This window comes from Aquarana catesbeiana, linkage group LG02, assembly GCF_042186555.1.
Source record: "Aquarana catesbeiana isolate 2022-GZ linkage group LG02, ASM4218655v1, whole genome shotgun sequence".
In the NCBI taxonomy this organism is placed as follows: Eukaryota; Metazoa; Chordata; class Amphibia; order Anura; family Ranidae; genus Aquarana; species Aquarana catesbeiana.
In genome coordinates, this window is record NC_133325.1 from 424,452,211 (window position 1) to 424,473,916 (window position 21,706).

General features: G+C 42.9%; 1 protein-coding gene across 1 annotated transcript in view; it reads left to right on the forward strand.

The window, feature by feature from the left end:
• Nucleotides 1–21,706, forward strand: part of MYOM3 (myomesin 3) — a 198,132-nt gene that overhangs the window by 109,860 nt on the left and 66,566 nt on the right. The window contains exons 13-18 of the mRNA XM_073615489.1: nucleotides 983–1,036; nucleotides 1,302–1,429; nucleotides 2,573–2,756; nucleotides 4,637–4,811; nucleotides 12,722–12,843; nucleotides 14,864–15,051. Coding sequence (XP_073471590.1) covers nucleotides 983–1,036; nucleotides 1,302–1,429; nucleotides 2,573–2,756; nucleotides 4,637–4,811; nucleotides 12,722–12,843; nucleotides 14,864–15,051 — 851 coding nt within the window. The remainder of the gene's footprint in view (nucleotides 1–982; nucleotides 1,037–1,301; nucleotides 1,430–2,572; nucleotides 2,757–4,636; nucleotides 4,812–12,721; nucleotides 12,844–14,863; nucleotides 15,052–21,706) is intronic.

Below are 21,706 nucleotides of genomic sequence, written 5' to 3' on the forward strand. Positions count from 1 at the left end.
TGCACATGCAGTACACTAAAAATTAGCCTTCTAACATTGGCAAGACTACAACCTAGTGTGTTTTTATTTCTCTGATGTCAGAGGTGTTTTGGCCAGAAGTCTGCTTATTGAAAGCATCTAAGCCAGTGGTTCTCAACCTTACTAGTGCCATGACCCCTTGATAAAATTTCCCAAGTTGTGGGGACCCCTAACAGTGAAATTATTTTCGTAGCGTAGGTTGTCAGAACCCAAGGCAAGACAGGCCATTTGCGCCCCTAATGGACATTTAGCACTCCCTGAGTCCCTTCCACTCGTACAATATTGAAACCACTTATGGTACATTTTAGGATGTACCACTCTCTTTGTTCTCCTTTCTTCCTCTATTCTAATTTCATCTGCTGATCTGAGAACTGTAGTGGGGAATTTTAATGGCAACTATAATCACAGGTAGTGTTACTCACTGTGTCTTCGACTTTGTGGTGTCTCGTAACAATGACACCTATGCCGAAATCAGGAGATAGGGTCTCCTCCAGCCCCTCCCACTTCACATTCCTCACCAGTCAGCTGACTTCTAGTCTCTGTCCCCCAGTCATGCCGTGAACTGAATGTGCGGCTGCAAAGAGGCTGAGTGGGCAGCCACGGGCTCCAGGAACAGCCAAGCTGGGCAGCCACAGGCTCCAGGGACAGCCCTGCTGGGCGGCCGCAAAAAGGCTGGGAGAGCGGTGCGGGCTTCAGGAACCACCCAGGATTCGGTGACCCCTGGCAAATCATCATCCGACCCCCAAGGGGGGTCCCGACCCCCAGGTTGAGAACCAGTGATCTAAGCGAATGTGTTCTTCTGATCTATTGATTTTTCAACTTTTGTTCTCTACTGTTGAGCTAGTTGCATCTGTTATAAAGAACAGTCCACTGCTTATTGTTATATGCCCAGCAACAGAATGGCTGCATCAATGATGCAGTATTTTTAGAAATGTTATTCTAACTAATGTCTTCTTATAATCAGTAATACCATATAATGAAGGAAGGAACATTACTGTCAACAGAGATGAACTGCAAGGTCAGTAAATGTTGCATTCTAAATTACATCTTTTATGTGTGTGAAGGAACATTATGTGATAAACAGGTCGAGATAGCTGGGGGTCATGGTAACCACATCTTTTTTTTTTTTTGTCTTTGGTATATACCAGATGTCTCCCCTCTCTTCAACTACTTGTGTGCAGCCTCCTCAGTGTTTTCCTCATTTTATCTGTATGAATAATGAACCAACATGTCCTTGTTTCAATACATGTGCTATGTATTCTTGTATCATTCTTATAATTCAGAAGATGTCAAGGTGCCCTCACCCCCAAGAAATGTTCAGGCTTCTGAAATCACAGAGGACTATGTTGTACTTAGTTGGGATGAACCAGATCCTCGTGGCAAGGAGCCTCTAAAATACATTGTAGAAAAGGTATTAATCAATTCATTTTTAATCAGCTACAATGCCATATTGATAAACACAATACATTATAACTGTGTAGAAGAAAATATATAAATGCAAAAGGAATTAATCCATTTTTAATTAGCTACAATGCCATATTGAAAAACACAATAAATTATAACTTTGCACAAGAAAATGTATAAATGCAAAACAATATCCTTCATTATGGAAATTGGTATTAGTACTGTACTGTATTTTTATCTACTTGCATTACCAAATTATGCAGTAAAATTATTAAATTAAATTAAAAATAGGACTGGATTCTTTGCTAATCCAGTACCTAAAGACCTAAAGAATCAATTTAACCGATCTGGCTGCCCTGGGGGATCGATCGATCGATCGATCTATCTATCTAACTAACTAACTAACTAACTAACTAACTAACTAACTAACTAACTAACTATCTATCTATCTATCTATCTATCTATCTATCTATCTATCTATCTATCTATCTATCTATCTATCTATCTATCTATCTAATCTGATCTGTTGATTTATTAAACTACTTATGAATTTTACTAAATTTCCACATGATTGATTTAGAGTGGACATAGCTTCTCTTTATTCACTAAGCTAAGTGATTGTTAACCTTGCTAAGTGAACATGCTCTGCTCCTTAGTAAAGCTGCCCTTTCAATATTTGATATTTTTTAAATGGGAAAATATGTAAGAGTATATAACAGAATAGTGTATCCAACAGAAAGACAAAATATCTTTCCTCCATCCACGCTAACATCGGTAACAGAAAAATCTCTATGCTGGCAGATGACCTGAACAGTAGCTGCAACTGATTGGATGCAGTTTGGCTAGCGGTTTTGCGCCAGATTCCTTCAATTATTCAATTAAAGGATGTCGGGCAAGAGGGGGCCAACAGACCTACCCACATAGCAAATTCAGCTGGTTCATCTAGAACTGGCCAAAATTTACACAGTGTATGATAGGTGTGCTGAATTTAATCACTGCATCGATGCATCGCGATTCGGGTATCCCCGATGCAGCATCGATGCATACAACCAGAAGATTGATTGTCGGGTGATGTGTATGACCAGCTTTAATCTCCCCCCTCCCTCTGAAATATATTTAGATGTTTACTATCTGTGTCACTATTTGTTAGTCTGTTGAAGGAAGCGACAAATGGGAGAGGATCAACCTGGAAGGACCTGTGTCTTCTCCAAGGCTTTCCGTGCTGGATCTTGATAAAGAGAAATCATACCGTTTCCGAGTACAAGCCATGAACAAATATGGAGTCAGTGATCAATCCGAGCGTAGTGCACCTATTTCCCTTAAAACAGCATTGGGTAATTTCTGTTACTTTTTCTGAAAATAATTTATAGCAGTACTGGCATCTAGACCTGTAATATTGTGAGGGGGGTCTCACATGTAAACAGAAGTGGATAATATCCAAAACATATAGATCTATTTAGATCAAAACAGCATAGAGACTAATGATGTGCTGTGATCCATAGCCACCAATTATATTTCATCTTTAAAACTGAACTTCAGGCATATATTAAAGATACAGATGGCTTAAACTCTGTTAATTAATAAATGCTTAAATCTATTTTTGAAAGTGCAAGCAAGGTAAGTATCTGAATTTGGCTTGGTATCGGCCTCTAGCAGTGCTTGTACAGTAGACGGGGAGAGAGAGAAGAAGTAAAAGGAGCAGATCAGTTGTTCTGCAGTGTGTGGAATTTGCTGATAGGAGGAGGTGCAGAGTGATAGAGAGATGCACTCATGCCTAATTCTTCTCCTTTCACTTTTCTGTCACAGGGTGGGGGAGAAACAAGACCTAAAAATGTTCCTGAGCTGAAGTAGAAAAAGTAGTAAGCCCTACCAGACAGGAAGGTATAAATCTCATAACTGGATGGACATGATTACAAATACTTTGGCACTTAAAACTGCTCCTTTATTTGTATTTTATCTGTGTATTTAGCTATTTGCGTGAAGTTCAGCTTTAAGGACATACACTATATTGTCAAAAGAATTGGGGCGCCTGCCTTTACATGCACATGAACTTTAATGGCTTCCCAGTCTTAGTCTGTAGGGTTCAATATTGAGTTGGCCCACCCTTTGCGGCTCAAACAGCTTCAACTCCTCTGGGAAGGCTGTCCACAAGGTTTAGGAGGCTGTCTATGGAAATGTTTGACTATTCTTCCAGAAGTGCATTTGTGAGGTCAGGCACTGATGTTGGACGAGAAGACCTGGCTCACATTCTCCGCTCTAATTCATCCTAAAGGTGTTCTATCAGGTTGAGGTCTGGACTCTGTGCAGGCCAGTCAAAACTCCACCCCAAACTCGCTCATCCATGTCTTTATGGACCTTGCTTTGTGCACTGGTTCAAATCATTTGTTGGAGGGGGGATTATGGTGTGGGGTTGTTTTTCGGGGGTTGGGCTTGGCCTCTTAGTTCCAGTGAAGGGAACTCTTAAAGCGTCAGCATATCAAGACATTTCATGCTCCCATTTTTGTGGGAATAGTTTGGGGATGGCCATTTCCTAAAGACATGGATGAGCGAGTTTAGAAAACCTTTGGGATGAATTAGAGTGAAGATTCCGCACTCGCTGTCACGGGGGGGGGGGGGGGGGGGGATCTGCAGCTGCTTGAGCATGTTACATGTTCCACCCTAAATACAGGTGGAACATGTAACATGTTCCAAAAGGTGAACTTATCCTTTAAGATAGCATGAAGAATAGTTAGATGATCTGTTAGGGCAGTGGTCATCAACCCTGTCCTCAGGACCCACTAACAGGCCAGGTTTGCAAGATTACTGAAATACATCACAGGTGATACCATTTGCTGCTCAGTGATTGCAGTATTCTAGTCTGCATCTCCCCAAGGTAATACATAAAACCTGGCCTGTTAGTGGGCCCTGAGGACAGGGTTGATGACCACTGTGTTAGGGTACTGTGTGCTCACTGTGGAGACCTGCCTTCACTTCCTCTCCTTGAGACATGGACAATTTCTCTTCACCTCTTGGTCCAGTGACTTATTTCTTGGTGACAGTTGTCGTTGGGACAGGAAGTGAGGGGAAGTCTCCTCTACAGGGAACAGGGAAACAATAATAATAATCAAAACCTGACACAAGTGATGATGCTTCCACACTTTGTCCAAAATTTCTCTGGGGATGTGCTTGACTATTGGATTTTTAAATAAGTAATTTGAAATATTTTCCATTGCAGCTCTTCCTCCAGCACCTGGACACATTTTAGCACTCAGGGACACAAAGACATCTGCCCTAGTGCAGTGGGGTAAGGTTGAAGCTATTCCAGAGATTCTTGGCTATTATCTTTACAGTCGAATGTTAGGTGAAGAGGACTGGCAACCAGTAAACAACAAGCCTCTTCAGTCTACTAGGTAAGGGATTTTAAAAGATATAGAAAAAAATTTAAGAAAAATCCACAAGTGTAATTGAGGGAATATGAGGTATATTCAAAAAACACATATACAGTGGTGAGAATACTCTGATGTATTTCACGCTACAACCCTCTGAGTAAGCGGAGTTGGTTTACTAAAGATATATAGGTTGTTTCACTCTGCAAGGGAATTTTTCTCTTAGCTTAGTAAGCGTGGTAAAAATTCACTTTGCAAAAAATACCTAATCACGTACAGTTTTTTGCTTTCACATACAGTATTTTGATGATGAAGTCAGCAGAGCTTCACCTCATTTACAAAGCTAAGATACAATTCCCCTGCAAAGTGAATATTGAAAGAAACAAAATGTTACCCCAGCTCCACTGCCAATATAAGAGTCCACGAACTGTGATCTGGTGCTCTAGCCAGGGTGTTCAGGCCCCACAGGTACAATTCTTGAATCAGGAAGGCTGGCAACTCGGATGCTCTTGAATAAAAGAACAGTAAAACTTTGGTTTGAGAGTAACTTGGTTTGAAAGCGTTTTGCAAGACAAGCAAAATATTTCAATAAATTTTGACTTGATATACAAGCGATGTCTTGATATACAAGTAGCGTCATATCACAACTGAGTATAAAAAAGAAGAGAGGCGTCTCTAAGTGTAGCAATATGGTTACATTTAATGAAGGTACAACATTTAGCAACTAACATGGTTGATGATTAAAACTGGCACATCTAAGTAGGCATCTGGGGTAAAGCTGTCCACTTAGACCATCCTCTGCACCGCCACCGATGTTGTCCCTTCCACACTGTGCTCCATGAGCACTTCAAGCCTCACTTTCAGATCGCTCTACTGCAGGATAGTCTTCCCGGTCACGATTGCAGACTGACATCGGTGAGAGTCGGTGGTGAGGAGGACGGTCTATGTGGACAGCTTTACCCCAGATGCCTGCATACTTAGATGTGCCTCATTTAATCATAAACCATGTGAGTTGCTAAATGTTGTACCTTCATGAAATGTAACCATATGGCTACACTTAGAGGCTCCTCTCTTCTCTTTTATACTCAGTAGCTCCTGCTGGATTTTGCTTCTAATCCCCTTGTGGAGGCTTCCATTTGTGGATGGACATTTTATGGTTACACAACCTATCACGTTGCCATAATCTTTTTATATGGCCTATAAACTGAAGGACTTATGAATAAATGGTTGTGGAACGAATCATTTGAGTTTCCATTATTTCTTATGGGGAAATTTGCTTTGATATACAAGTGCTTTGGATCACAAGCATGTTTCCGCAACTAATTATGCTCGCAATCCAAGGTTTTACTGTACTTTATTTGTTACATGGATACATGGGTACAGGATATAAGCTGTGAATATTGCATTGCAAATTGAACCGCTTATTTGCCTTTACTAAATCAACCTTAGCATGTAAAGGCATTCTGATCACAGTATGTGTGAATAATAAAAAAAGGGGGCGTGGTGTACTCCAAATGTCTTGAAGCCTGGTAGATATGTGTGCTGTAGTACATCAAAGTGGCTAGCCCCCAATTTAAAATGTTTCAAAAGCTCATATTACCAGCGCACTGCATGCTGAATCAGGGCTTTTATTTAGTCACAAACACGCAACAATGTGGAGCCCACATACTAGCTTCTTTTTCAGACAATAGCGGCAGTGATGCTTGATGAAGGAGCTAGCATATGGGATCCGAAACATTGGTTGTTTGTAACATAAAAAACTCTGATTGAGCATGCAATGTGCAGGTAGTACCTACCTTTTGAAGATTTCCTGTATAAACTTCCTGTTTCCTTCATTTCACTCATGGACCATCAATGTCTGTCTACATGATAAATTACTCAGGCCACATTAGTATTTTAATGAACTGAATGTATATACAGTACTGGCATGTTTACATTGACTACATTGAAAATAGTGTATTGCAGTGCTAACATTCTATTAAAAGTAGAGAGCTTGCCTTTAAGATGGAAGTGACATAGCTATGGGTCTCTTGCACATACAGGTACTGTATGCCTAACATGTATAGATTGCGTCCATCAAACATTAGACATTACTAGATGGCTAGACAGGTAAAATGTCAGCATGACTCTTTTTTAAGCACAGAAGGTTGATTCTTATCTATAAAGATTACAACTAAATGCTGCTCTTGCAAAAGACATAATTGCAAAATACTGTGAGTAATATTCAACTAGAGTATTGCTATCTACTAAAAACCATGCAGAAGCTTTAGCAGACATAGGGGTAGATTTACTAAACCTAGAGCACTATCGGGTGTAGCTGTGTATGGTAGCCAATCAGCTTCTAACCTCAGCTTGTTCAATTAAACTTTGGCAATAAAACCTGGAAGCTGATTGGTTTGTATGCAGAAGTGAGCCTGATTTTGCACTCTCCAGCTTTAGTAAATAAACCCCCATAGTGCAATTCATCCATGTGTGGAGTCTCTATGTTATTTCCTATACATTTTATCTCTAAAATGTTCTAATCTTACATAACGAGTCTATGAATTTAGAAGAAAACATAATATCAATATAATTCACCATAGCCAGCACACTATTCCATATAACTGACAAACATTATTGAGACTTTGAGAGTGCCAAATGCAACATTTTACTATGGTTACATCAGACCTGTGGAATAGCTGATATTGAATAGGAAAAACAAACAGGAATGTATATGCTAGTAGGAAAGTAAGAATCGTAAAGCATATCTAAAGACAACATAAAAAAATAAAAAATAATAATTAGATAAAAACCTAAAAGCCATCAGTTTTTTTTTCTTTGCCAGCTGTCTTCTATCTGAGAGGTTTCCCTTTGCCTTCCATACTGTAAGCATAACCAGAAGATATTCCCTTCTGTTCCTGTTTTGGTAACCTGGGAAAACAGACAGAGTTAATCTCCCTGTCGAGGACAGAGGCAGCAAGAAAAATGTGTCAGTAGTTTTAACCGCTCACCACTAACCATGACTAAAGCCTAGTACACACAGGTCGAATGTCGGGCGGCATCTGCTAGTTCAATAGAAACCAGCCGACATTCGGCGTGCGTGTACTGCAGCCGGTCCGACAGGAGCCAGCCGTTTGGCTGATATCTGTCAAAGAGGCATGACAGAGAAAGGTGTGCCGATTGGCTCCTGATCAGTGCTGTTGGCCAATGGCTGAGAGAGCTAACTGGTATGTTCTGGTGGGGGCAGTCCCCCTGTCAGAACACAATAGTACAGCAGGGGAGATTGCTGTACTAACATCTCAAAATTAGTACAGTGGCTCCTCCTGAGTTGTCAGGTTTTTTTTGTTCAGTCTGCTGGGTTGAATTAAAAAAAAAAATAGTAGTGTATACAAAACTTTAAAAAAAATCTGATGTAGGCATCATGCACAAGGATGCTTTCAGGCATCTGACATAAATTGCGAATGTATTTTCACGCCCAAGAGAGACAGTTACAGCATACAGCCGCACACAGTAATGATTGGTTGTATGCTAGTTGTATGACGCTATACAGGATGCTAGTGTGAACTTATGCATGACTATGGGCATAAAAGCTGAACACAGCTTTTGTGCATTCAGGGATTTACGCCTGTATGCGTGCATGAGTTTACGTAAGCACAGCATATACTCAAATAAAGCTAGCGCACAGTCAATCATTCACTATTAGGGCTGGCTGCACACTGCACCTGTGTCTCCTGGGAGCAGAAATACACCAGTAATTTACGTTGAATGCCTAAAAGCATCTGTGTGCATAAGGCGTTAGATACACTATAAGGCTGGATTCACACCTATGAATTTTTAGTGCTTTTTGCATTTTGCAGATTTGCACCACAGAACGTGTTCCATAGGAAACCATGTTAAATGGACTGTAGTGCAAATCTGTAAAATGCAAAAAACACCAAAACTGCACAGGTGTGAATCCAGCCTAATACCTATGTGCAGGTTTACTGTGATTCCTCATCATGGACTGGCAAAAACCAGACCAGTTTAAGAATGATGTCTTTTCACAATTGTACTATGTTAATAAATATACATATAGTACAAGGATTTCTTTTTTTTTCACCTGCCTTTATTTATATACAGTATCTCACAAAAGTGAATACACTCCTCACATTTTTGTAAATATTTTATTCTATCTTTTCATGTGACAACACTGAAGAAATGACACTTTGCTATAATGTAAAGTAATGAGTGTGCAGTTTATATAACAGTGTAAATTTGCTGTCCCCTTAAAATAACAACACACGGCCATTAATGTGTAAACCGCTGGCAACAAAAGTGAGTACACTCCTAAGTGAAAATGTCCAAATTGGGCCCTAAGTGTCAATATTTTGTGTGGCCACCATTATTTTCCAGCACTGCCTTAACCCTTTTAGGCATGGAGTTCACAGAGCTTCATAGGTTGCCACTGGAGTCCTCTTCCACTCCTCCATGACAACATCACGGAGCTGGTGGATGTTAGAGATCTTGCGCTCCTCCACCTTCCATTTGAGGATGCCCCACAGATGCTCAATAGGGTTTAGGTCTGGAGACATGCTTGGCCAGTCCATCAGCTTTACCCTCAGCTTCTTTATCAGGGCAGTGGTCATTTTGGAGGTGTGTTTGAGGTCAGTATCATGTTGGAATATTGCCCTGCAGCCCAGTCTCTGAAGGGAGGGGGATCATGCTCTGTTTCAGTATGTCACAGTACATGTTGGCATTCATGGTTCCCTCAATGAACTGTAGCTCCCTAGTGCTGGCAGCACTCATGCAGCCCCAGACCATGACACTCCCACCACCATGCTTGACTGTAGGCAAGACACACTTGTCTTTGTACTCCTCACCTGGTTGCTGCGACATACGCTTGACACCATCTAAACCAAATAAGTTTATCTTGGTCTCATCAAACCACAGGACATGGTTCCAGTAATCCATGTCCTTAGTCTGCCTGTCTTCAGAAAATTGTTTGCAGGCTTTCTTGTGCTTTAGAGAAGGCTTCTCTCTGGGATGACAGCCGTGCAGACCAATTTGATGCAGTGTGCGGCTTATGGTCTGTGCACTGACAGGCTGACCCTTCAACCTCTGCAGCAATGCTGGCAGCACTCATACGTCTGACTATGACCTCTAACAACCTCTGCATATGAAGCTGAGCACGTGTACTCAGCTTTTTTGGTCGACCATGGTGAGGCCTGTTCTGAGTGGAACCTGTCCTGTTAACCCACCTTATGGTCTTGACCACCGTGCTGCAGCTCAGTTTCAGGATTTTGCCAATCTTCTTATAGCCTAGGCCATCTTTATGTAGAGCAACAATTCTTTTCTTCAGATCCTTGTTCTTTGCCATGAGGTGCCATGCTGAACTTCCAGTGACCAGTATGAGACAGTGAGAGTGATAACACCAAATTTAACACACCTGCCCCCATTCATACCTGAGACCTTGTAACACTAACGAGTCACATGACATCGGGGAAGGAAAATTGCTAATCGGCCCCTATTTGGACATTTTCACTTAGGGGTGTACTCTTTTTTGTTGCCAGCAGTTTAGACATTAATGGCTGTGTGTTGAGTTATTTTGAGGGGACAGCAAATTTACACTGTTATACAAGCTGTACACTCACTACTTTACATTGTAGCAAAGTTTAATTTCTTCAGTGTTGTCACATGAAAAGATATGAAATATTTACAAAAATGTGAGGGGTGTACTTACTTTTGTGAGATACTGTATGACTCCATGCTTACATGCAGATCACACTGGCCTGCAAAATTGACAATGACAGGGGTTGGGGCAAACTACAATACTAGCAGGGATTAATATAGCAGTCCCTTTTTATTTCAATGGGTAAAATGAAAAAAGGTAACTGCTCAAGCACCCCAGCAGCATAATTCAACTGTGCCACTAAAATCTTCCTCCAAAAATAAGCAACTGGTGGCATCTACCAAAGTCTAAAATAAGCCTGTATACAGAATATTAATTATTCAATCTTGCTGAGATTACTGTAACTGTAGAGATCATCTTGTGGCTATCAATACCCTTAGGTTTACAATATTCCTTAACAGTAGCGGCTGGTGAAGTTTTAGTATGGAGGGGGGCGCCAGACCCCATCCTTCCTTTTTGACCCCTCCCACTTCTCATAAGCCCCACCCCTTACATAGGTCAGCATTACAGATAGGGTACATAGGTCAGCATTGGGTATATAGATCAACATTGGGTATATAGATCAGCATTACATACAGGGTATATATGTCAGCATTGGGTATATAGATCAGCATTACAGATAGCGTATATATATATATAGGTTAGTATTTGGCATACAGTATAGCACTCACACCCTATCCCCCCCCCCCCCGGCTCTGACAGCACCTGCCACCCCCCGGGATCGTGGCTTTGACAGGAATCCCCCCCAGGCGGCTCACGGTTCTGATAGCATCCCCCTCCGCGGGCTCGTGGCTCCTGGCACTGAAAGCCCACACAGCACCATGCGGGAGGTACGGCACTTACCGGGCTTCGACTCTTCTCCTGCTTTGTCTCCTCCAGTGCGGGCAGCAGGCAGCAGTGGTGGCAGCGGAGGAGTCCGCTCCTCATGCTTCCGCCGCTCTCTGTTTCTCCTCTTCCGCCAAAGCACTGGGCATCCAATAGGATCTCCCGGCGCTTTGGCCAATCAGGAAACGGGTCTCACTGACCTGCCTCCTGATTGGTGGGGAGGCACTGTAGCGTGAAAATAGCAAAAATGAATTCGCTATGGTCACGCAATTGGGAGCCCACCCTTTTTTAAAGCCTATTAGAGCCTCTGGCTCTAATCAGCTGCTTAAAAAAAAAAAACACCCCTTCCTGCCCCCGCCATAGGAGTTCTTGAGTCTGGCGTCCTGAAAGGGGCTGGGGCACATGGATAGAGGGGTGGCGGCAGGGATGGGGGGGGTGCCACTGTTCCTTAAAGTGGTTGTGAACCCTGTTACACAACTTTTACCTACAGGTAAGCCTATAACAAGGCTTACCTGTAGGTACCTTGAATATCTCCTAAACGTGCACAGTTTAGGAGAAATTCAGCATATGCGCTGCTGCCGATGTCATGGGCGCATGCGCACTGAAAAAACGAGTAGCTGGTGCCGTTTCTTCAGTAGCTGCGCCATGGCCGGCGGCTCTCAACGCCAATCCAGGGCATCGTTTTAAAGTGGATGTAAACCCAATGTCATCCTTTCTAAACTACTGCCATAGTGGTTATCTATAAGGATATACATGCCTCCTGCATGTATCTTTACCTGTCAAATGCCTCCCCTGTGTCTGTTATTAGACCCGAAAAACTGCATATTCTGTGGGTGGGTCTGTTGTCTGGAGCTCGGTGGGTGGAGTTGTGATGTCAGTAGACTCCCCACCCACCTCTACACTCCCCTTGTCAATATGCATTTTCTCCTGTGTATTTCTTACACTGAACTTCTGCTATGATCTCCAACATCCAGTGAAAAGACAGGAAAGTAATCACATGACTTCAGCATGCCAAATCATGCTGAGGTGTGGAACAGCCAATCCTTGCAGAGCTGCTGAAGAAAGGAGTGGGAGGGAAATAAAAAATACTGCCTGTCTCTTAGGCTAGTGCACGAGATATGTAAATCACCTGTCACTCACAGCAAGGGGGAGGATTTGACAAAGTTTTCTCAGTTTGTCAAGCTTTATCTCACTGAACAATAAAAAAGGATTGCTCAGAGATGGATTAACTCTTTGTGGCAAGACTGGGCTCAAATGATAGGAAATCTTATACTCTACATTATGAAATAAAAAAAAAAAAAACATTTCAGGTTTACATCCACTTTAAGGTAAGTATTACATAATGAGCTAGTATGCGATGCATACTAGCTCATTATGTCTTTGTCTTGCAGGGTTTGTTTTTTTTTTGGTTTGTTTTTTCGAGGTTTACAACCTCTTTAATTTGTAATCTTTTTCTAATCAGGTTTACTGTTCCTGAGTTGCAGACTGGGAAAGACTATGAGTTCTGTGTAAGAGCAGTAAATGAAGTTGGACTGAGTGAACGGTCACCTGTATCAAACCCTCTGAATATAAATGAGGCCATTTGTGAGTATTTATATAGTATTAAGCAGAAGCCTTCTGTTAACTCAGGTATGATTAGGTATGGGTTAACCATCAGGAAAAGTAATGTATTTCCATATGTTATTAACAGAATCATGCATATTATACAGAATAGCTTAGTAATATTAGTATTTCCATGTTAAGCATTCTAAGCGTGGAGCTGCAAATAGTATATGATTTACCATGCATTGTAAGGGAGATTTTGGAGGAAAGTAAAGTTTGGCAAGAAAGTAGAGAAATGGATATATTTACCGCCTTAGACCCAGTATGGTCCAGACAGTATGGTCAACTGCTGACTTGGCACCATCCACAGGCAGCTTAACTGCCTGTGGATATAAAAAGGTTGATTGCCCCTGATGTTAACCCCTTCCCAGCCAGTGTCAGTAGTACAGTGACAGTGCATATTTTTAGCACTGATCACTGTATTAGTGTCACTGGTTCCCAAAAAAAAGTGTCAGTTAGGTGTCCAATTTTTCTGCCGCAATATTTTAGTCCCGCTATAAGTCGCTGATCACTACCATTACTAGTGAAAAAAAAATAATAATACAATTTGCATAAAAATATCCCATAATTTTTAGACGCTATATTTTTTGGGCAAACCAACCAATATATACGCTTGTTGGGAATTTTTTTTAATCAAAAATATGTAGCAAAATGCATATTGGCCTAAATTGATGAAGAAATTATTTTTTTTCAATTTTTTTATTGGATATGTTTTATAACAGAAAGTAAAAATATTGTTTTGTTTTTTTTTCAAAATTGTCTTTTTTTGTTTATAGCGCAAAAACACACAGAGGTGATCAAATACTACCAAAAAAAAGCTCTATTTGTGGGAAAAAAAGAACATATATTTTTAATTGGATACAGCATCGCATGACTGTGCAATTGTCAGTTAAACTAATGCAGTGCCGTATCGCAAAAAATGGCCTGGTCATAAGGGGGTAAATGTTCAAGAAGTGAAGTGGATAATCTGTTGCAGTTAAATATAACACAAAAAAATTACATATAAGTGGGACAGTACAAAATATATTAAAATAGGACTATAACCTTCCATTAAAAAATATTTGCTGCAGCGCCTAACTATAAGTTTATATGCGCTTACAGTTTTCTTTTTGTCCCCTCACAAAGTCCCACTAATACCCATTGATCCTGCCAGTGAAGTCCATCTAATGTAGCTTCATGTGATGGGGTGACAATAATGCTGCACTGCTCTTAAATTCAGAGCAGAGTTTCCACAGCATGGTTTTCAGCTGATTCACAAACCTGTAGCTTGTCAATCAGCAACTGGGCACACTCAGTCCTGCCCACAGTTGTCTGAATTGACATCACTGCCTCTGTTGCTGAAACCATCCCACTGTGAGCTGCAGTGCCTGGGAGAGGGAGCGCATAAGACACAATTTGTGATCAGTCAAGGAGGGTAAAGGAAGATATTCATTTACTTTATGAGGCTTGTGCATCAAATAGTACCTGGATTTACTTGTTTAGACTGTCATATAGGAGCATTAAGTTGTTTTTTAAGATATTTAAAGTGGTTGTAAAGCCTTATGATTTTTCACCTTAATGCATTCTATGCATTAAGGTGAAAAACCTTCTGTGTTGCAGATCCAGCGATATGCTCGAGCATAGCAGCTTCAGCCACTGTCTCTCTCCTCATTGGACAGATTGATAGCAGCGGGAGCCATTTGCTCCCGCTGCTGTCAATCAAAAGCTGTGACATGGGAGTTGGGGGGCGGGGCCCAGTCCCGCTGTCTGTGTCAATGGAGCCAGCAGCGGGACTCAGGAGAGAGCAAACATGGGTGCTCCCAGGGAAAGCGGCCTTCCAAAGAAGAGAAGGGACCTGGAGCCCCAGAAGAAGAGGATCGGGGGCTGCAGGTAAGTATAGGCATGTTTGTTTTTTAAAAAAAAAACAAAAAACGAATGTTTGCAACCACTTTAAAGTAATCCAGCTTTGTAATGTCTGCCCTTTATGCTTCTATAAGAAATAACTCTATATTTTCTATTTTAGATTGTCCATCTGCTCCCTATGATTTTGATCTCTTAGACTGTGGTAAAGATGAAATGACCATATGTTGGAAGGCTCCTAAATTCACAGCAGGAAAGGAAATTTTGGGATATTTTCTGGATCAGCATGATTCTATGGAGGTGTCATGGCGGGATGTCAGTAGTGACCCAATTCCTTCCAGGGTTTATACGGTATGATATCATAGGCAATTTTGATCCTTAAAGTGACACTTAACTCTGGCTTAAAAGAAATCAAGCAAATGTGTATTCTTAACTCAAAAAGCTCATTTTGTTGCTCTCAGTCTCCTCCAAATCTTCAAAATGTTATATTTTTTGCTTCTGTGATCCAACTTCCTATTAGAGGGTGGTTATGTTCAATCTCCATGGTCCCACTGTATGTAGGAAAGTAGCAACCCTCTCTTGCTCGCTCCTGAGATAGACTAGACCAGGGGTAGGCAACCTTAGAGAGATGGAGATCTAGTTGAACAACAATGATGAAGTCAAAGATCATGGGGCATAGTGTCCTGTTGTTAAGGCCGGTTCACACCAGAATGTGATGCCAGAAAGGCATGTTCCATGTGTGCTTCCTGCACCGTGTTCAAAACACATGGCCTTTGTGATCTACTGTGGGTGATGATACATCTTTAACCCCAAAATAGATCCCAAACGCAGTGGACCCCAAAAAAAGTAGTGCAGGGTTTAGGAGTGCATTATGCTCAGAATGCAGGGTTAAGTAGTGTTTTGCACTCAGAATGCAGGGATCAGGAGTGTGTTACGCTTAAAATGCAGGGATCAGGAGTGTGTTATGCTCAGAATGCAGGAATCAGAAGTGTGTTACACTCAGAATGCGGGGATTAGGGATGAGCTTCGTGTTCGAGTCGAACCCATGTTCGACTCGAACATTGGCTGTTCGGTCGTTCGCCGAATTCCGAACGTTATGGGCCGTTCGCGCCAAATTCGTATGGCGCGTCATGGCCCATAATTCACTGCGGCATCGCAGTGCATTGCTTGCTGATGATTGGCCAAGCATGCACTATGACCCGCATGCTTGGCCAATCACAGCACCGTCGGTAGAGAGAGCTGTAATTGGCCAAAGCCAGGGTGACTTTGGCCTATTATGGCTCAGGGGGTTTAGAACACGGCCCACACTATATAAGGCCGCCTGCACGGCGGCCCTGTGTAGTGTGTGTTCCGGCGTTGAAAGAGAGATAGATAGACAGAGAGACAGTGTCATTTTTTTTTTTTTTTTTTTTTTTTAATATATAATCTTTATTTTAAGGATATTTCAATGAAAAACATACAGAAAGACATAGTATAACTTTTAACACATATGAAGTATGTATGGTTTACATAGAAGGTTATTTTCGGTCAAATAAATGTATATATTACCCAGGGACATACACACACCGGGGGCAACATTATAGAGGGATATCTATTGTCATCTAATCAGCACCTATAAATTCACACATCCATGGATCTCCCCTATTGCACCTAAATGGGGCATCACTGAGGAAGACTATAACCTTCAATCAGATGTATGGGTTTTAACAGGAACCCATATTACTTAGGACCAGACCAAGCGCCAAGTCATAGGTCTTAATATAAACCATAACTAACTGTATAAATTCTTTTAATAAAAATAAAAGGAAAAAGAAAAGGAAAAAAGGGGGAGAAAGAAAAGAAAAGGAGATGTTACACCTCTTAACTTATTCAACCAAATTGAGCCACTCTGGGCTTACTAGAGCTCATCTGTGCTTCTGCTACCTGTAAATAGTTATCTCACTATCTATCGAGGTCAGTCCCATGATACAAAAATCAAGGAGGGTCCCGTACCTGAGAAAATCCCGAGGTGGGCATCCTCCTTTGTCCTGTGTAATGTATCCATGTGGCCCATATTGAATAAAATTTTTCATATTTGTCATATTGACCCTATCCATTCGATACGTGTGGGTATTTGAGGCTTTTTCCAATGTATAGGGATCAGCCTTCAGGCTGCATTGAGTAAATGTGGCAAGATTGACTTTCGATATTGACCGAGAGGAATGGTGGGGAAGTGCAACAGGGATTCCAGTGGTGAGTCTGGGAGCTCCACATCCAAAATAATTTTAATTTGAGCATGTACGTCTAACCAGTATGGACGTAACTTGGGGCATTCCCACCAGATATGGAGGAATGACCCCCTAAGCCTGCATTCCCTCCAGCATGCGGCTGAAAGAGACGGATAAATCTTGGTGAGCTTAGAGGGAACCCTGTACCACCTGGTCAGAACCTTATAGCTGTTCTCTTGCATTTTGGTGTCAACTGTGCTCGAGTGGGTAAGGCGAAAAAGATGATCTAGCTGGGGTTCTGTAAAGTTGTGATGGAGGTCTTTCTCCCACTCCTTAAAAAATCCCAGCTTTTCTTCTACCTGTGTGGATTGCAATAGTTCGTATAACACTGAGATTGCATGGGGGATGATAGAGGGTGACATACACAAGCGTTCAAAGGGCGTTGCCATAGTAGGGGAACGAACCCCCTGCGGTAGGCCATCAATGAAGTGCTTAAGCTGTCTATAGCGCCATTCATCCATCGGGAATGAGCCGAATAGTTCCCTTAATTTGGCCAGTGGTAGCAAACCTTGATCCTGAACGAATCTACCGCATCTGATTTCTCCGCCGGCTGTCCACGTCCGGAAAAAAGATGGGTGTTCCCCTGGAGTGAACCAGGGGAAGCCACACAGGGGTGCCAGGGGGGAAGTCGGTAGAGCGAGCTTCCCCTTCTTATTCAGGGCATCCCACACATTTAGGGCATGTGAAGCCATGGGAGAAACCAGCGTTGAGAGGCCCCTGTTCTCCCTAGGGACCCATGGAGTATGTGACAAGTTTCGGCCAGCTAAGAACTTATCAAGAGGGACCCATAGTTTGAGGGAAACATTGTGGTACCAATCTAGAATACGCTGTACCTGCATACCATTGGGACCCCCATTCCCCCTCTTGCTTTAGGGCGTTGTATCGTGCGAAGGGCTAGTCTGGGGCTCTTCCCACTCCATATATATTGTATGAACAGGCTGTTGAGGGTTGAGAAGAACGTCCTAGGCAGGGTGATGGGCACCATCTGCAGGAAAAATAAAATGCGGGGCAGCACATTCATCTTAAGAATACTGACTCGGCCCATCCATGAAAATGCAGATTTGTTCCAGGATTTTAAATCCATTCTGATGTTAGTGAGCAGCGGTGAGTAATTACATGTAAAGAGCTGGGAACATCGTGTGGGCAGATATATCCCCAAATACTTCAGGGAAGTCTGGCACCATGTAAATGAGAAGGCAGTCTGCAGCTGTGTACGTAAAGCCGTGGGAATATTTAATGGCAAAATCTCGGATTTATTGTAATAATTCTTAAAGTTGGATAATAAGTGAAATTCCTTCAGCTCTGCCATGATTTTGGGTAGTGATATGATAGGTTCCGAGACATAGAATAAAACGTCATCCACATAAGCGGAAAGCTTATGTTCAGTTGGCCCTACAGTGAAGCCCCTGATATCTCTGTTAATGCGGATTTTGTTTAACAGGGGTTCCAGTGTCAGGGCAAAAATTAAAGGGGATAAAGGGCACCCCTGGCGTGTACCATTATGTATTGGGAAGGCATCTGACAGGAGACCATTTACCTTTACTTTAGCTGTTGGGGAACTGTAGAGGGAGGATATCCACGAGAGCATGCTGGGACCCAGGCCAAGCCTGGTCAACACCGCCTCCATGTAAGTCCAATCAACCCTGTCAAATGCCTTCTCGGCATCTGTGGAAAGCAAGAGACAGGGATGTGTTGTGGTCCGAGATTCCGCCCAGTGGATCAGTTGGAGAGCTCTATTGGAATTATCCCTGGCTTCCCTACCCATTATGAATCCCGTCTGGTCGGGATGTATAAGTGATGGAAGGATCGGTTTGAGTCTAATGGCCAGGATTTTTGCTAATATCTTAACGTCGGTGTTTAGAAGGGATATCGGCCTATAGTTCCCTGGCATGGTATGATCTTTCCCCTCTTTTGGAAGGACTGTGATATGCGCCATCAGAGCCTCCTTAGGCATCACTGTACCGGAAGCCAAAGCTGTGAAATATGCACACATGGGTTCCGAGAGCACTTCTGAGTACTTCTTATAGTATGCGCTTGTATATCCGTCTGGACCCGGGCTTTTCCCGTTGGGGAGATCCTTAATCACAGTCTTTATTTCCAAAAGGGAGACAGGTATACATCCAGCTGTTTACTAATGGAGGCCTCCAGCTGCGGACATTGGGCCTCTGTGAGGTATTGTGTAATGCGGTCAGTCCATTGGGAATCCGCTAGACCAGATACTGTGTCCAGGAGGTGATATAACTTCGCATAGTGTTCCCTAAAAGCTTGGGCTATTTTTGAGGAATGCACCACCGGTGCACCTGTTGTCAAAGTCAGTTTGTGTACATGTCCTGAATCCCTTTGGGATTTAAGAGCTCTCGCCAATAGCCTCCCACACTTATTACCAAATTCGTAGAATTTGTGTGCTACATGACGCATTCGTGCCCTAATCCTAGTATCCAGCAATCTGGATAGATCCTGCCTGAGGGACTGCAATTCCGCAGTTACCGTAGGGGTTACGTGTCGCTTGTGTATCAGTTCTGCTTTCTGAATTTTCCCTAATAAATCCTGTATCTCCCCTTCCCTAGCCTTCTTTAGTCTTGACCCCTGAGATATTAGCTCTCCTCGGATAACCGCTTTATGTTCCTCCCATACCGAGCCCATGCTCACCTCACCTGTCTTATTCTCAGCAAAGTATAGGGAGATGGCATCTAGTACCTGTTTGTATGCTACTGTATCATCTAGAATGCCCTCGTTTAGACGCCAGCTCCATGTCCGTGCCTCCACAGACAAGGGCCGCGAGACAGTGTCATTTCATTTAAGTTAGCTAGATTGGGCAGGACAATCAGTGAGTTAGCTGCACTTACAGTGTATTGTGTATATATATATGCATCCCAGGTGTTGCATATATATATATATACACTGTATTCAGTTTAGCTAGATCCGTTCCTGTTATCTTCTTACTGACAGGCAGGCTTGTCTTGTTACAGTATTTACAGCAACCTGAAGAAAATTGCTGGTGTTCTTTTGATCCTATTAGTACCACAGTCAGGCAGCTAGACTATTTACAGTTAGTGCAGTGCGTCCTGCTCACAGTGTTCAGCTAAAACTACAAGTTAGTGCGGTGCGTCCTGCTCACAGTGTTCAGCTAAAACTACAAGTTAGTGGGGTGCGTCCTGCTCACAGTGTTCAGCTAAAACTACAAGTTACTGTAGTGAGACCTCAGCACAGTGTTCATCTAAAGCTACAAGTTAGTGCGGTGCGTCCTGCTCACAGTGTTCAGCTAAAACTACAAGTTAGTGCGGTGCGTCCTGCTCACAGTGTTCAGCTAAAACTACAAGTTACTGTAGTGAGACCTCTGCACAGTGTTCATCTAAAGCTACAAGTTAGTGCAGTGCGTCCTGCTCACAGTGTTCATCTAGAACTACAAGTTAGTGTAGTGAGACCCCTGCACAGTGTTCATCTAAAGCTACAAGTTAGTGCAGTGCGTCCTGCTCACAGTGTTCAGCTAAAACTACAAGTTAGTGTAGTGAGACCTCTGCACAGTGTTCATCTAAAGCTACAAGTTAGTGCAGTGCGTCCTGCTCACAGTGTTCAGCTAAAACTACAAATTAGTGTGGTGCGTCCTCCTCACAGTGTTCAGCTAAACCTACAAGTTATTTTTTTGCGAGCTCTGCACAGTGTTCAGCTAAAGTTACCTGTAGAAGGTTGGTGGTGTTTTCCTGATCCTATCACTAACGCAGGCAGCTAAAAAAGCTACAAGTTAGTTTTTTGCAAGCTCTGCACAGTGTTCAGAGTGTTCAGGCCATTAGTATGTCTGGAAGGCCAAGAAGGAGAGGCAGACAGTCACAAGCCAATAAGAGAGGGCAAGCAGGCTCTGTGTCTAGTGCTGGTCGTGGAGACGGTGCATCCTCATCAGCACGTGGCCGTGGGACACGCTTGGCCTTTTTTTCGGCAGCTGGCCGTGTTGAGCCGCAACATGCGGAAGACTTGGTCGAGTGGATGACCAAGCCGTCCTCATCCTCCTCATCCTCTCTCACCCATGCTCAGGGTACTTTGTCTGGCAAAGCAGCGGCCTCTTCCCTCGGCTCAATGTCATCAGTGACTCCTTCCCTAGCCCCACCATGTCCTCCTGAGGAGTCCCTCGAAATGTTTGACCACAGTGTTGGGTACATGCTCCAGGAGGATGCCCAGCGTTTGGAAGGCTCTGATGATGATACTGAGCTCGATTAAGGCAGTAACATGAGCACGGACAGAGGGGGTGCCCAAGAAGGACAGCAATCTGACAGTCATGCTCCCCCTGCTGCAGCATACTGCCAGGTTTGCTCCAGTGATGAGGAGGGAGGGGATGATGAGGTCACTGACTCAACGTGGGTGCCTGATAGGAGAGAGGAGGAGGAGGAGGAGGAGGAGGCGGCACATCACCAACGAGGCAGGATGCCCTCCAGGGGCCAGCCTAAGGGCAGCACATTGACTGCATCACACCCCAAAGCTCCACATGTGCAGGGCGCTGCAGTCTCTGCGCGTTATTCAAAAAGTTCTTTGGTGTGGGCCTTTTTTGAGACAAGTGCATCAGATCGCACTGCTGCTATTTGCAACATATGTCTCAAGCGTATCTCGCATGGCCAAAACATCTCCCACTTGGGTACCACATGCTTGACCAGACATATGTTGACCTGCCATGCAGTTCATTGGCAAGCGTATCTAAAAGACCCACACCAAAGAACAAAGAGCACCTCTCCTTGCTCCTCATCAGCTGA